Source organism: Grammomys surdaster, unplaced genomic scaffold, assembly GCF_004785775.1.
Source record: "Grammomys surdaster isolate TR1022 unplaced genomic scaffold, NIH_TR_1.0 126176, whole genome shotgun sequence".
NCBI classification, from domain to species: domain Eukaryota; kingdom Metazoa; phylum Chordata; class Mammalia; order Rodentia; family Muridae; genus Grammomys; species Grammomys surdaster.
The window spans coordinates 7301596-7319071 of NW_021620983.1; the positions used below are offsets into that span (position 1 = coordinate 7301596).

Genomic DNA, 17476 nt, shown 5'->3' on the forward strand with positions numbered 1-17476 from the left:
TGTATCTGCTACATAGATGTTCAGAATTAATAATTCATTGCTTTACTTATACCCTTGATGGGACAAGCTGTCTTGCCACAAGTTTTTACACCTTGTGGAACAGAGACTCAAGAGAGAAGTTATAATGCCTCTTGCATTGTTATTAAATGTGACCAGTTATTCAGACTCAATCATGGACTGTTCTAGAAATCAATCCAATATTGGAAATAACAGTCTTTCTTTGGCTGTCTGTTTCTGGAAATTTTCAGAGACATATATGGATATTAGCTGCAGTTCTCTATGATGTTATGTTAGCAAGAGATAAAGATGGTTCAAGATCTGGATTTCAAACAGGTGTTAGCACATATGTTAATGCTCTTTTAATTGTCAAGTTAAAAATACTTTTGTTTCTTCTACAGTATTTAATGTAAGTTGCATTGACTGTACACCTTCTAATTGTGTTTGTATTTTGAAATAGTGTTATGGAGGTTTATCAACCAGGTTTTGTTTTAGTACACTTAGTACCACAGAACCATGGTATTCTAAAAGTAGCTTGCAAATACTGGAAGAAATGAGTCAAGGCTTTATCAGAAGCAAGAGGGTATTGGGCTTGATTATTTCTGGTATAACAGCTTTAATTACATTAATTGCTAGTGCCACCGATTCTTCAATTGCTGTGACATAAGAAGTTAAGACAGCTCCTTTTATTAATCATTTAGCAAAAAAAAAATGTTACTAATGTGTTGAATATATGAGAGGATTTCGATAGGTATTTGGAAGAAAGGATTGATGCTCTTTATCCTATTCAAATTACTGGAAGGAGACTCAGATTTTAAGGATAAGGAGGCATCTTGAGTGTCATGCCAAATACCATTGGATTTATGTTAGTTCTACAATTTACAATGGCATTCATTATAATTAGGAAGAATTTTAATGACATGTGTAGTATATTTTACATAATTCTAATACCTCTCAGAATGTTTTAACCATACATAGGAAGCTTATAAATTTCAAGAATGGTGCTCTGATGAGCGTTAATGTGGTAGATACTGTAGATAAAATTACCTATGGCCTGAGGTCACTATTTCTATTTTGGTCAAGCTTCAAATATACCATATATAGTTTGATCATACTAGCTCTTTTATGTCCTGGAAATACTTTTATTCCTGCCCATTGTACTAAAGCTTTTCTTCCACATCATCACCATGTTGGCAGCAAAGTACATGGCTTGGGCCTGAAAATGGACCCCCAGACAGAGTTATTAAATTAATAGGCTGGCAAACCAATGATGGGTAAGATTCTGCATAGAGCCTTACCAACCTAAGAAGTAGTGCATTACATTTGATAATGCGTATTCCATGATGGGTAAGGAGAGCATTCTGGTCACAATGACCCAAAACTGGCTTAGTCTTGTTAATGAAGTTAGAAATGGGGAGAGGCAGAGAGCCTTTAGTGCTGCTTGGCACAAATATGACATGGGCCAAGGACAAGGAAATGGTCTGTTTGGCAGGAATATGACATTGGCCAAGTAAAAGGAAGTAGGTTTCAGGCAGGAATCGGACATTAGTCTAGAATAAAAAGTAATTTCAGGTAGAAATCTAAATCTTAGGCTAGAACGAAGAAGTAATATTAGGCAGGAACCTACATATTAGGATAGAATAAAGAAGTAATTTCAGACAGGAATCTAAATTTTAGGCTTGAACAAACAAGTAGGCTTCAGACATGAAAATTACCTTGGGCTAAGATAGGGAAGTAAGCTTACATACTTTGGACATCCTGACAAGTGCTTAGAAACAGTGATCACAGGTGTACTCATCTAATTGGTTTAATGCCTTGTTTTTCTTTGACTATTTGTGCTTATTGTATTGCTTGGATCTTGACTATTTTTCTCTATTGTATTGCTATATTCTCAACCTATAACTGACCTTAATACATGCATGTAATCAAAATGATATAAAAGCATAATAGAGGAGGGGGTATGGGATAGGGTGTTCTAGGGAGGGGAAGTCGGGAAAGGGGGTGACATCTGCATTGTAAATAAATAAAATATTCAAAATAAATTCATAAAAACAAAAATTATAACATTTGTTCTGCTGTCTTTATAAATACAAACTTTCTTTCATTTATAGGTCTTTGTACGTTACCTATATTATGCGTTGGTTATTTAACTGGTGGCTTCATTATGAAGAAATTCAAGATCACTGTCAAGAAAGCTGCATACCTAGCATTCTGCCTATCTTTGTGTGAATACATTCTTAATTTTGGTTACTTTCTGTTTACCTGTGATAATGTACCAGTTGCTGGCTTAACTATCTCTTATGAAAGGTATGCTGTTTTTTAAAATAAAGATCATGACCTTTTCAATATTTCTAGTTAATTTTCCTCAAGTATTATGAATGATCAGATCATTTTATTATGAATTAATGGCAGTGATCCATGGCTAGGTTATATTTTTCTCTGATCCATCAATCCTATACCATCCCACACTATGTGTAAGCTTATTAAAAGAGGACTGGGTACTACCCATGGTCAGGCTTTGATTCCACATACTGTAAAGTTTGTCATGGTGATATCTTAGTCAGCTTTAAATTGCAATAAAGGAATGTAACCTGGAGCTTTTAGATTAAATAATCCAGGTATTTTATACTCCAACTGTGAGATAGGTTTAAAAGTTGACTATACAGGTTTTTACAATGGGCTCAAATTTAACATAATCAAATTTAATACATGGTAAGTCAATTAATGTTTCTATTTTTATATGTCACTGGTAAAATTATATCTCATATACTCTGTGGTCTTATATTTTGTATTTTAGGTGTTTCTGGTCATATTACGTATTAGATAGGGAATTTAAAACTCAGTTACATAATTAATCAGTTAAAATTAAACAATGCATATACTCATAGACTTTTTTCAGAGGTCTGAGGAGATAATTCAGTAAGAAAATGCTGGCTGAGCAGGCAGCAAATTTTGAGTTCAGATGCCTAGAAGTCAGGGAAAGCTTAGCATTGTTGGGTATCTCTAACTCCATTCTTAATACTGTGTGTTAACCAGCATAGTCAGGAAACACTGAAAGTTAATGGGCAGGCTACTTAGGCTTTGCAGCAGTAAAAAACAAGACTCTGTCTCAAACAAAGTGAAAAATTATTACTAACGTCTACATGCAAGCTGTTTTACATATGGACATACACACACATCTGAGAAAGACAGAGACAGGGAGACATAAAGAGAGAGACATAGCCATAGTGATGTTAAAAATAATATTTCTATCAAAACCCTCAAGAATTATGATTTAAATAATTTCAAACATAAAACTCTAAGAGATTATATAGGTCTAATTTGAATTACGTCACCACTGAAACAGATAATTGTTTTTGAATATCATAGTATAGAGATGACATGTTGAAATTTGTATGATCAAATCCCTCTCTCTCTCTCTCTCTCTCTCTCTAACTCTCTCCCTCTCCCTCTCTCCTCTCTCTCACTCTCTTTTCTATCTCTCTCTCAGTGTGTGTGTGTGCATGTGTTGAGATGAGGAGAAGAAAATAAAATGCTTGTTTAGGCTTTTAGTATCTATAACATATTTTAAATTATTTCAGAGTTCAGAATCATCTATATGTGGAAAATAATGTCCTTGCTGACTGCAACACTGGGTGTAACTGCGTAACAAATACATGGGATCCAGTGTGTGGAGACAATGGTCTAGCATACATGACACCCTGCCTTGCAGGCTGTGAGGAGTCTGTTGGAACTGGAGCCAACATGGTAAATATCGTTTCAGTATGTGGGATGATATTTGGTGTACTGCATTAAGATTAACAGTGTTATGACCTAAGCCTTCATCTGCTAAAAAAGAACAAAGTAGACCTTGCTTAAAGTAGATTAATATGTTTAATAAATTGATAGTAGGTTAATGGTTGTAAAAACAACTCAGTTTATTCAGTATACATATACTTGACTAACAACTCCTAGATGTTATGCAAAACCTTGACAGAGTCTGAGTATTATTTTGTAATTGCAAAGCAGTAGTCATCATTAGTCAAACAACTTGACTTAAAATGCTCTGGTCAGGTTGGAGAGAGAGCTCAGTTTTACAGAGCCCTTGCTACTCTTTCAGAAGACATGCTTAGTACCCAGAACTCACATGACCATTGCTAGACCATCTGACACTCTTCTCTGCCTGCCTCAGACACCCACTTGCACTTGTTTGTATACAAATGTATATGTAAGCATACACATAAATCAACATTAAAATTAAAACATTAAACTACTTTGGGTAGAATCTGCTCTTTGTTGTGATAGGTTTTCAGGTTGAGAGAGATATTTAAAATGGTGGCACCTATTCTGGTTTGTAGTTATAGTGCTGTTGTGTTCATAACTAGCCAAGGCCACCAGGGGTGGCAGATTCGCTGCTCAGCTTAGGCTGCCTGCTCAGTAGGTCAGAGACACTGGCCCTTCCATCTACAAGATGCCAGCATGGGGGGATGGCTCTGCCACTCTTCAGTGCTGTCTGTCTACTCAAGGATGGGCTGTACCCAGACTATCCTGCCATCCATGTTGTCCTGGTAGGAATGATACTCTAATGTTTAGATTATCCAAAGGCTTTATATGTTTGGTAATGCTTATTAACAAGATGCCCACACAATCAGAGGTTTAACCCAAAACCCGACCTAGATGTATCAACTACCTGTGACTGCTAGAGACATGTGAACATCTGCAGCCATGTTCCTCTCACTCTTGTCCTTTCTCCCTCTCTCCTCCTCTTCCTCCCCTAACTCTTACTCTCACATCCTTACTCCTCTTCTTCCTCTCCTTACTCCTCCCAACTTAGCTCCTCCCAACTTTTGGGGAAAAATGATGCTACGTATCATCCTTTCTGTCAAAAAAAAAAAAAAAAAACCAAAACTTTCTCTCAAAACACAATTAGAGCACTATTGTGTCAATAAGGTACAAGATATACCTAATACCAGTCCATCATTTTTGTCAACTAAATGAAACCTATGTCACCTCTCCTAATTAAGACTTAGTTCTGAACGTGGCTTATGTCTTGGTTTTAGAATGAATGCAATCAGAAAAGTAAATAGCCTGGATTGGCTATGAGACTATAAGTCTTCAACCCCATCAGAAATCAAGAATGACTGAATTAACTAAAGATATGGGAAACATAAAACATGGCTTCTAAAACTTAGACAATTTATATAGACTGCTGATTACCTGGATAGCGCCTTACTTCACAACACTGGAGAATCTGGTCTTCAGCCTTCTGGCCCAGCATCATCTGACAGACCTAGTAGTGCAGAGTTTTAAAGCCTGAACTCTCTGTTTTGACAGAAATAATCAGTCGACTATTCCATAAGTGTGTCCCTTTTCTGGACAATATGTTGTCTGTAGAAGAAAATAGGCAATTTTTGCCTAGTGGCTGTCTCACCACAACTGGAGTAACTCCAAAGATGCTCAATTTCTTCTTAGAATCTAAGACAGGGAAGCTGCCAGGAACAGCAAAATGAACATTTATACAGAAATGTTTGTAACATCAATTCTGTGGACTTCTGACAGTTTTGAAAACCAGCTCTCTACGTAAAACAATCTGGACTGTTATCCATTAACTCCTCTCAGCTATTTCTAATTAAAATATTGAAAACACCCTAACAGTGAACTCAGAGCCATGAATTTGCTATAGTCTCTTAACTCACAGGCCAACCATCTTAGATTATTTCAAAAAAATTAAAGAAGGACTGAGACTAAGCCTTGTACCCACCAATCTTGACTTAATAGAAGAAAATATATCAATGAAAACCTAGAATTTGAAATCAAAATAAATTTTCTACCATTTAGGAAATTATAACATTGGCTTAATAAATATTATACAGATTTCTACTAATAGGTTATAGCTATGTAATCAATTCTAGCTATTCCTGCCTGTTCCTATCTATAAAACCATTAACTTTCCCTAGAAGGACAGCCTAAGATTAACCACTTCAGTCACCAAGCCCAAGGAATTGGGGCACTGACTCTTTATTAATTTATTCAAACTGATTATGGGCATTGAGATATTAGAAAAGAGGCAGTGGGAGTTGTAAATTGATAATCCTCTGACGTCTGTGTCTTCACTGCATCCAGCTGAAATTCCAGGACATGAGAGGTTCAAGCAGGTCTGCTCAGCTTGCTTGATGAGTAGATACACCAAGGCTGTGTATTCTGCAATATAAAATTCTCAAAACAAATTTTAGTATCAAAATAATTTTTTGTTTGAATTGTAGCCTGCCTCTGTCATGTTTAATCCATATAATTCTGGGAGGTAGAAATATCTTAATCATGTCTTCTGAAAACACACAGATGAAACCTTTTTCCCAAACAGCATGTCCCAGAGCCAGTAACAAGAAGATACATTAATCATCTCTTCTGAAAATACACACACAAAAACTTTTTTCCAAAACAGCATGTCCTTGAGCCAATAATCAGAAAAGTCTTTATCTTGACCACTTTCCCAGAGGAAACATATGACCATGAAGCTGAAAATCACACCCATCCTGAAAATAAAATCAATTTGTTAACTAAAATACTGTATGTGCCTATTATTAGGCCTTCCTTATTTTGCCAAGCAGGAAATAAACCCAGAATTTCTTTGGGGCCCACGTCAGACAGAACCTGAGTCTCCTGTGAGGCAATATAACTTTATGTCATCAGAATACATCTGATTTACACTATCTTTCTTTTTGGCCCTCTTTCTAGAACAGCTTTTTATTTTTGCCATGTATCTTTTTGGCTCTGTACTCCAGAGTAGCTTCCACTTATACACTGTACTCTTTATTATAGAGTCAGTGACAATTTTCCCTATCTTAGTTCCAAATCGCAGGTGATGTTCCCATGTGATTCAGATAAATCTGTTTGTAAATCTTTCCTAAAAGCAAATAATCCCTATATAGCAACTTTATACTTAAATCAGTAACTGCTCCACAACGGAGGCTTATTTATTTAGATCTCTTGGCTAAAATGTATACCTGTTGGTCTGTGGTTCTGTGACTAGAGCCAAAGACAAGTTTTCTCTACCTATCTTTGTTCTGAACTGCAGGCAAGATTCACCATGTGAATTGGACAAAACTGATTCTAAATCTATCTTTAAAACAAATAATCTCAATTTAAATTCACAGTTAAAATCTCTTTACTCTAGAAGTAAGCTACTTCCTTTCTTAACAAAAAGCATCCTGCATTTCCCTACAGCAGGGAGCTCAACTGCAGTTTTTGTTCTGTGTTCCTGTGCTAGAAGTCATGTGACTTATCTCAGTGCTTAACCACTCACTTTCTTTTAAAAAACCAAAAATACAACTTTTAATCTCTGGAGAAATAGACTTAAATTTCTAGTGAATTCGTGCCAGACATTGGGCGCCACTTTGTTGAAAGGGATATTTAAAATGGCAACATCCATTCTGGCTTGTAGTTATGGAACTGACATGTTCCCAACTAGCCTAGACCTGATGCCATGAGCAGCAGCGGCCTCATTGCTCAGCTCAGGCCATCCACTCAGGAGGCCAGAGACACAGGCCTTTCCACCCACAAGACATCAACGCGGGAGATGGCTCTGCCCATTTTCCATGTTGACTCCACAAGGTTGGCCTGTTTCCAGACCATCCCACCATCCATGCAGGCCCAGTAGGAATACGACTCTAAAGCTTAGATTATCCAAAGGATTTGTATGTAGGTAATGCTCTATAACAAGATGCCCACACAATCAGACGTGTAACCAAATACCCAACCTAGATATACCAACTACTTTGACTGCTAGAGACATGCGAACATTCGGAGTCATGTTCCTCTCACTCTTGTCCTCTCTTACTTTTCTGTCCTCCTCTTCTTCCTTCTTTTCCTCTCCTTACCCCTTCTCTTCCTTTCCTTACTCCTACCACTTAGCTCCTTGAAACCTGCAGGGAAATTTGTGCTGCTACAGTCTCATGTAGTTGAGATGGACAAAACCCTATGATTCTGGATAAAAACTGCTCTTTGTTATGATAAGGTCTCATCTAGTTGAGGTGGACAAAACCTTAGCTATTTGTATCACAAACTTCTTTCAATTATTTATTTATCTGTTTTCTTATTTATTTAATTATTGTCTCTGTATGTATGTATGTATGTATGTATGTATGTATGTATGTATGTATGTAGTGTGTATGTGTGTCTGTGTGTGTATTTGTTTGTGTGTGCAGGTAACTGTGCATATAGAGGCCAGAAGGCAACCTCAGGTGTTGGCTTTCAGGACCATGCATCTTGTTCTTCTGACACAGATTCTTCCTAGCCTGGAATTTGCTAATTCTTTTAGGCTACCTGGCAATTGAGCCTCAGGGTGTCACCTGTTCCCACCTTGAGATCCTGTGTTTCAAACACATCCTCTTGCATGCACCTTCCACGTGTGTGCTGCTGGGACGAGAACTCAGGTTCTCATGCTTGTGTAGGTCATCATTGACTATTCCACCTCCCCAGGCCCTTATCATGACAGTTTAGCATCATAGACTGTTCCACATTTTTCTTATCTCAAACATATTATAATCCTGAGAGTTGATTGGTAGTCAAAGTGAAATATAAATTTTGATTCTAAATCAGACCTAGAAAAAAATAACTATTCAGAAAATATGTAGAATATAAATTTTCATTCTAAATCAGACCTGGGAACATAATTTATTTATTAAAATTTGTATTTATTTATAAATGTATAAAACTATAAAAATTTATCTTTAAGTAAACTCTTTCCTTGGGGACAGGACATTAGTAGTAAGCATCTAACGATTCCATTAACATTTCGAAATATATTTTGTTTTAGCTCTTAGTACTAGCATCAAAACAAACCAAAGTCATATTTATTTTTGTGTAATATTTATTATGTGTAGACTATAAAGTTGGCTGAATAGGGAAAGGCATTGTCCACCAGCCATTTACAGTAGAATTATACTCTGGGACCCTCATGGTAACTAACTCTCATAACTTATTTCCTGAATTCTACATGGAATCCATGGCACATTTCAGTCCACACTTAGAAACATGAATGCACTTACATGCACGCATACACACACACACACACACACACACACACACACACACACATACACACATAATCGTATACAAGAAATGCCAAACAAGCAAATAGGTATCAGAAGCAAAATAAAATATGCATTTAGAATAATCGAAATTTTGCAAATTTATTTGATGAAGTTGAAAAAAATGGTACCAATAAAATATAATCTCTTCATGTTTTATGGTAGAGTTCTGATGTACCAAAGAAACATGCATTTTACTTATTTAGTGATTTTTATTCAATGGTGTTTGTGGCCCAACTCAGGTCTTCCTTAGCTAAAGTGAGTGGTCTTTCTCTGAGTCATATCATTGATTTAACTCTCCCCATTTTGTTCCACCTAGCTGTGCAGAAAGTACTGAAAGTTCAAACTAATATGCTTCTTCTTTAATAGGACACCTTTTTTTGACAGGTGTTTCAGAATTGCCACTGCATTCGGTCATCAGGAAACTCATCTGCAGTCCTTGGGCTGTGCAAGAAAGGGCCTGACTGTGTTAAAAAGCTGCAGAATTTATTAATCATTACAGTATTTCTCAGTGTCTTCTACTCACTCTCAGCCATCCCTGGATACATGGTTTTTCTGAGGTAATAAGTAACTCCTTCATTTAATTTCCCCTCTTTCTTTCTTAGTAGTGTGAGTGCAGGCTCTTATGTGCTGTGAGATCCTAGGTGCCCCCCCAAAAAACAGGATGCCAGAAAACAATGTTGAGGAACCCGCTCTCTTCTTTCATCTTCTATTTTAGGTAGATGTGTTGTGTTGGAATGTGAGAGTAGTTGCCTAGCGCTCACTTCCTATGTCTCAGCTAATAGACTGGCAGAGAGTGAAACTCTGTGCAAACTGGACTAGGGTCCCTTGACATGCTGAGCCCAATCTGTCTTAAACAAAAAGTGAATGCAATACTAGACACTGTCTAACAAGGTGCTACATGAGTGCAATGATTGACTCTCACATAAACTGAGGTAGCTGCAGAGTCAAGTTCCAAAGTTTATTTTCTTAGCAGGTGTTCTTTCCAGTCTAGCAAACTTCAGACCAACCCACTAACAATGGGAAAGAGTTTGAACTCCTAGTCTTGTATCATTGGAATTCAGAAGCATTATTGAGCTAACCATGATGTGTAATTCATTACACTGAGGCAGGGGCCCTTTTGTGTGTCTCAGCAGTTTCTACCACCTGCCCTTGAGCCAGCAGCTCACAGGCCCCATTCAAGTTTGTGGTGGCCAGCCTGGCTGCACAGCTGGGGCTCTATTCTTTCTCCATTAATTATTTTATTTATTCACTTTCCCCTATAACCTGCCCCCTTTCCTCACAATTCCCTCCCTCACATGGCCCCTCCTCTGACCACACTCCCTCCTTCTCCTTTGAGACTGAGGTAAATCAAGATAGCCCAGTTAAAGTAGCAGGATTCACAGGCTGGCAAGGGAGTCAGGGTAAGCCCTTGATCCAGTTGTAGGGTGACCTACAGGGAGACCAAGCTCTTCATCTGCTACATATAGGGTAGTGCCTATGTTGAGCCCTTGTATGCACTTTGGTTGGTGGTTCAGTCAATGGGAACTCCCAAGGGTACAGGCTATCCGATTCTGTTGGTCTTCTTATAGAGTCACTATCTTTTCCAGATTCCTCAATCCTTCCAACAACTACCAGCCCTGTCTTTGCATGGGTGAGCTTCAGGTGTGGGAAACAGATCCAACCATGATATGAGTCTCTGGAGATCTACTCACACATCAGGGGCTGTGCCTCCTGTCTAAGTGCCAGTGTCACTGCCACAAAGCAGCTTGTGGCTGATAAGAAAATATTTTTCCCCCTGCCTACCACCGGGGACTATTTTGCCTAATACCTGTCTCTAGTGTCCTAAGCTTGGATTTCTTGCTACCATATTGGATGTCAAATATTGCTGGACTTTCTGAACTTTCCAGCAGTTAAATAATGACACAGAGACTTATTAAATTTTATTATATCTTAGGTTTTTAGCTGGGGATACTACACAGCTGGTTCATCTAACTTAATCTTATTATGCAAGTTCATGGCCCTGCAGATGGTTACTTCTTTACCTCATTCTTAGTCCCAGTATTTGGCACCATTTCTGGATCCCACTGACAAATTGTCTCTTCTCTGATCTTCTCCCAGAGACAGTGTTTCAGCCCAAGGTCCCACCTCCCATTTCCTGCTTAGCTATTGGCAGTTAGTTCTTTATTAAAGCCAATACCTGCCCTTGAGCCAGAGAAAGCCTTAGGCAGGCGAGGAAGGACAGAGATACACCTTCACACTGTGTACCCCAACACTTTTACTATCATATTCAATTGCATGATGTTGTATTGGAGATGTGGTATATGCCTTGTTTCAGTTCATCATTCACAAAAATACAAAGGCACAAAGTACTGCTAGTTATTAAGACTTATTCTTGCAAGTGAGAGACATTCGTCTGTGACAACTGTAACCTCATCACCTGCCATGCAGATTCAGCTGATGTGGTTAAGTGGTGTCTCCTTTCTCCCTCAAAGATCCAGGTGGCACAGTTTCCAAGCTGCATGCTCAGTTGATAAGGACTTTTTCTCATAGAGGGGAATGGTCACAGTTTAAGCATATGTCCAGCTTAACTCTCCTGTTAGACCCTCTAAGCATGCCCTCACAAGATGCTCTGATATTAACTGCACACCTATTCTTGTTTCCATCTTTTACTCACTTTCTTAACTACCGTAGTTTCATGAAAATTGACAGTTCTACTAGGTGAAAAAAAAAAAAGAAAAGAAAGAAAGAAAAACCTCACGGTTCATTGATGTTTTAATGTATGATTATTTGGAACATTTTGTGCGTACATGAGTTTGTGTGTGGATGTGTTTATGTGTGTGTATTCTATGGCATCCACTTTGAAATGAGAGGAGAGCTCACATGAGCTGGTTCTGTATCCACTATGTACATTCCAGGTGTTGAAATTAGTGTGTCAGTCAGTTAGTTAGCAACTTTATCAACTGAGACTTCTCATAGTCCGTAATGTGTGATTGCTTGATGTAATCAGGTTAAGGTATATTCGAGAATTTTTTTTTATTTCTTTCCTCTTTCTTTTGCATTTGAAGATTGCAATATAAATGATGAATAATTCAGTGCTACTGTTGGAATACTACCATTATTCCTCCAGACTCTTGTGTTTTCTTTAACACTTTTATCCAATCACTTCCAAAATGAAATCCTAACAGTTGCTTATATTATGCTTTTCTTACACAATGGAGTGTTTGGTGAGAATACACCACACATTAAAAGGTTGTCTGTATTTCTAAAGATATTTTTTATTATTTTCCTGACTTGTTTGTAGGCCTTTTTAAATGTAATTATCAAAATCATTTCAGAAGAGACAAGTGTCTACAGTTACTAATTCCATATAACCCAGTAATTTTCTTAATGTAATAGCTTACATGATGGATTTTTTTCTCTGCTTATTGGTTGAACTGCATTTGCAGTATCATAAATATTTATATGACATGTACTAGCTTTTTAAAATCAGCATGACAAAATGCTTGCAAACAAGTTAAGGGAAGAATGATTTAACTGGTTTGTGGTTTCAAAGGTTTGGATCCTTTATGGTCAGTACAGCATGGTGGTTACCAAGGAATCCAAAAAACTATTCAGCTTGGTTAGCAGACAATCTCTAACTGTTAAAGGGCTCAGTTATGCTTTAGATGTGTGGAGGTCAGAGGACAGCTTTCAGAAGTCCTTATTCTCGTCTTCTGTGTGGACTTGACAGAGGTAAGTATGTATTATTCTTACTTCAGGATGAAAAGTTTAACCAATAGCATCATAGACTTCCATGATCATTGAAAGGATGCTAAGCCAGATGTAGGTTGGCACGATGAACTGCATGTATGTGTGTATTTTTCAGGTGTATCAAGTCTGAAGAAAAGTCACTTGGAGTTGGATTACATGCATTTTGCATAAGAGTATTTGGTATGAAGAATTTCCCAACGTATTAGATCTATATTAAGTGCTTAGTATACAAATTGCTTTTCTCTGAATAAGAAGATAGCAAGTATCTTATCAACCCAAAATAAAACTCTCACCATAAATGGAATAAGGTTTTATTCTGGAAGTGACCATAACATGGGAACACAAATTCACACCTTTCAAACATAATGTTACAATATGAGGACAGTTTTATAATGTTTATACTTAGAGAATGAAAGTATCCAGGGACTAGGTTCTTCTCAAGTATATGAGTGGGAAAGTCAGGAAGGATGGTTACAGCAAAGCAAATAGTTCTGTGCTGTAGGCTCAGATGCTATCTGATGAAATTCTTAGTGTTTGTGTTAGGAAAGTCGAAGCTAGAGACCTCTTAAGTCAATGATATCACTAAAGGATTCATGCAATAGTCATATGGATATACGATCAGACACAGGGATGGGACAATGAATAATCAATAAGAAGGTAAAGATAATCTGTCTCAGGATCAGCAATATCCAAAACATCAACATTCAAAAATTTTCATGCCCTTGTAGCATCATTAACATGGATGTTCTCTGCCCACTTCACCTGACCTTCAGTGTACAAGCCTTTGTGTTTGGAACTGACTACCTTTAATTAGTCTGAGAATGAAGTAACTGTAGAGACGAAAGGTGTTTCCACATGTCTTTAAAGATCTTACCTAAATTTAATTACACTTTTCATCTTTTGGTAGATTTACAAAATTAGAAATTGAAGTATTTCCAAATACAATTACACACCTCTCTTTTTGTTTTTGTCCTATCAGAGGGATAGAGTTTTTGTTGTTGGTTCAATTGTGATTGTTGTTGATTTGTTTTTGTTTTTCCTTTCTTTTCATTGCAGCTGGCATTCCTGCACCTATTTACTTTGGGGCTTTGATAGACAGAACCTGTTTACATTGGGGATCTCAGAAATGTGGAGATCCGGGGTCATGCAGGATGTATGATGTAAATAGCTTCAGGTAAATATAATTTCGAGACTTGCTTTTGTAGCATGAAATTCTTATATGGATGTCTTGGGTAATAAGAATATATACGGCTTCATTTTCAGAACACTATATTGTATAACTTCCTCACTTATGTATTTTAATATTTTCTCATTATTTCTAAAGTGTATATATGCCTGAGTGGCTTTCCTAAAAACCCTTCAACATATTTCAGAAAGCAAGCAGGTATCTGCATAGAGGCCCTGGAGTAGCAGAGAAGAGCTGCATCTTGAGCTGAACTAGCATGGCTGAAGTCTAAAGATAAACAAGACAGCAAGATTCAAAGTCCTGGCACAAGGGTGCTGTAGTGGGGAACAAAATCTCTCAATTCTTTCTACCTTTCTGCAGAGGTTTCCCACCCTCAGAGGTAGGGATGACAGAGTTCCAGCACATCCAGGCAGCATGGATTCTGGCATTATAGCTCCAGGAAAGTTGACAACCCTCTCGTGCTTGCATCCTGACTCATTGAGAACCTCAAATCTGTGTAGTAGCATGCAGTTTACCAAAATGTGCCTGATGATGTAGCCAGTGACTATCTTGAAATGGGACCTGGTGTCTACATTTCACTGTTGGTCAAATCTCTGGGAAACCCAGAGATGCCCCACTGGACTTAGTGGTTAGCAGCTTCATTAACATAACTTGGCTCAGTAAAGTGATTATGCTACAAGCCTGTTGAGAGTGTCACAAGTGGGATGACGTGATAATGGGAGCCATTTCCCTCAAGAACCAGGAAACTCACCCTCTGAGATCAGGGTATATCCAGTTTTATCCTGTAATTTTATGTGTGTAGTAAATGCTGCTGCTTGGAATAAAAGCAGTTACTTACATGGTTCCCACCACTCTCAGTTCAGGGAGTTGCCACTAACACTCTAGTCAAAGAACTGTGGGTTCCTTGCTGCCCAACCACCAGTGGCCTTCCTGGGTTTATCTTGAACCAGGACTCTGGCTGTTACCTAGTCTTGCCCTTTAACCCAGGGAGAAATCTTGTTTACTGCAGACTACATTGCTTTTTCTTCAGTGTTTATTGTTAGGGGTGGCTAAAATCCCATTCCATGACTGGTATACCCACAGTAACAGTGTGAAAGGACAGAATTACTCTTGTCTGCATATCTGTGTGTGTCAAAGTTCTAGTGGTCTTGACATCCACAGGATGGTGGACTGTATCCCAGATTTGTGAGCAAACTAACTCTTCTTCCTTACCTTGATTTTGTCAAAATCTTTTATAACAGTGGCTAGAAAATAAACCAAGATATTTGTTAATCTTTTATCCACTTAGAAAAAAAGCTTCAATCATATGTCCACACTGTTATGTCTGAAATTCAAGCATCTATAGTCATATACTGTACTTATACTTTCCCTCTGTAGAAATAGCTGTGATCATTTTCTCTATTCCTTTTGTTTCCTTGTTTTTTATTTTGTTTTTCAGAACAGGGCTTCTCTGTGTATAGGCTCAGCTGTCCTGCAACTCACTTTATAGTGCACATTTGCCTTGAACTCACAGAGATATGTCTTTCTGCCTCTGCCTCCCAAGTGCTGGGATTAAGGGGGAGGACCACAAAGCCCTGGCTTCATTTCTCTATTTTAATGTGCTGAGGGCTGGACCCAGTGGGTCTTCTTTCTTCTTGATTCCTCTTGAGGCAGCAGAGGGAGAAGTGTGAAGGCAGGGATAAGACTTGGTTTTATGAGATATTTAGGGTTGCTATAAAAACAAAACAAAACAAAGCAAAGCAAAACAAACATTTAAATATCTTAAGTCTGAGTTTCTTTGCTATAATAGCTGATTTGACTGTCTTAGTTCCTTTGAGGCCAGAAGCTGCCGTTTCTGGCATTTGTACCTCATCAGGGGATTTATTAATGGATTAATTGCTAGAGACTTTTCCGTCTCTTCCAGATGTCTCTTGCTTGTTAGGCTAGGGGGAAGGTTGGAGCAATAAACTTCTATTAATAAACCAGAAGAGAGTCACACTTACAGAAGGAAAAAACTTTTACACAATCAAGTGTGGGTTGAACTCATATAAGTTCAGATACAGATTCAAGCATATACAATCTTATGTCTCCATTCAAATCAGTTGGGCCCAGCTTTTAGACTGTTTCATAATTATATACTTACACCCACATATCCATATTTATATTTGTAAGTACACAAGAGCAAAAGACCAAGCACCAGTGCAGAACGAACTCATTCTGGATGAAAAATGAGCTCCAATCTTTATTGCACAGGGAAAGAAGGAGATCCTATCTTTTGATGCAAAATGAATTAAAACCAAGTCTGAAAGAACAAAGCTTTGTTCTCTTTAGTAAGACTAAGACTACCTTGTTATTTAAAAAAAGATCTATCTTGTTCCATGCTAAGGAGAAGCCAGCAAGCTCCTTTTGCTCAGTCTGCAGCTTCTTTTTTCCTCTTTCTCTTTGCATTCTGCATATTGCTCACTTAATTTTTAATGTTGCCTTATAATTTCTAAATTATTCCACTCTGCATTTCCTTCTAATTTTTCTCCCTCCTTCTGCTGTGATGTAAAAGTGCTCTTACTCCCAATCCGTTCTTTCCTAAGTTCTTCTTGAGTTCTGTTCTATCTAAAAAAGTTTTCTTTAATTCTGTCTCCTGTTTGATCTCCGCAGTTATGCATCTTTCAGAATACATGATCACATGGTAAAAAGCTCATCCTAAGTTTACATATAAATTCAAATCATAAATTGAACAAGAAATTAACAACAGCATGCATATCCATGAAGAGTAATTATCTGGCTAAACATTCATCACCTGTCACCAGATCTGCAGGTTCGTGGTGAATTAAAAACCATATTTGTAACCAAGGTATTAGTGATGTTTTGTATAGATAAACCCAGTCAATATTTTATTTTTGGTCATTTTTCCCCTGACATTTTTCTTCAAAGCATAAATGATCTTTAATAATATATAAATTACATGTCTTAAACACATTAAGATCTAATACAGATTAGTTCTTTTCAATAGGCACATTTTCCTTTGGTTGAATGCAGCACTGAGAGGAGCAAGCTATCTCCCTTCATTCTTCATTCTAATACTTCTCAGAAAATTCCAATTCCCTGGGGACACGGACTCTTCAGAAACTGAACTTGCAGAGATGAAGCTCACGGAGAAGGAAAACGAGTGCACAGATGTGCACGGAAGTCCTAAGGTCGAGAATATTAGAGAACTGAAAACTAAGCTGTAATGAGTTTTCTACTGACCTGTGCTAGGCCATGAACAGAATGTACACTTGACTAGTTTTGAATCATGAGACTTACAATAAGAATACTTATCTTTAAGAACCTCAACAATTATTCTTACTCATGATAAAAATAATTATTGATAACATTTTCAGGAGTTTGGTATAGGAGATAAGATTTTCCTAGGACAGACTTCTATAGAGACCCTACACTGAACATTATTGAGTCCTTCATTTGAAAATAGTATTTTCTATTATATCAAGGGAAGTATTTGTTTCCTATATACCTTCAA

At 37.5% G+C, this 17476-nt stretch overlaps 1 protein-coding gene across 1 annotated transcript in view; it reads left to right on the plus strand.

Annotated features, from left to right (window-relative positions):
* LOC114612605 (solute carrier organic anion transporter family member 1A5-like) overlaps positions 1-17189 on the plus strand; it is a 44305-nt gene extending 27116 nt beyond the window's left edge. The window contains exons 9-14 of the mRNA XM_028757582.1: positions 2109-2304; positions 3579-3744; positions 9453-9625; positions 12913-12977; positions 13854-13971; positions 16970-17189. Coding sequence (XP_028613415.1) covers positions 2109-2304; positions 3579-3744; positions 9453-9625; positions 12913-12977; positions 13854-13971; positions 16970-17189 — 938 coding nt within the window. The remainder of the gene's footprint in view (positions 1-2108; positions 2305-3578; positions 3745-9452; positions 9626-12912; positions 12978-13853; positions 13972-16969) is intronic.
* Positions 17190-17476: the final 287 nt, after the last annotated feature.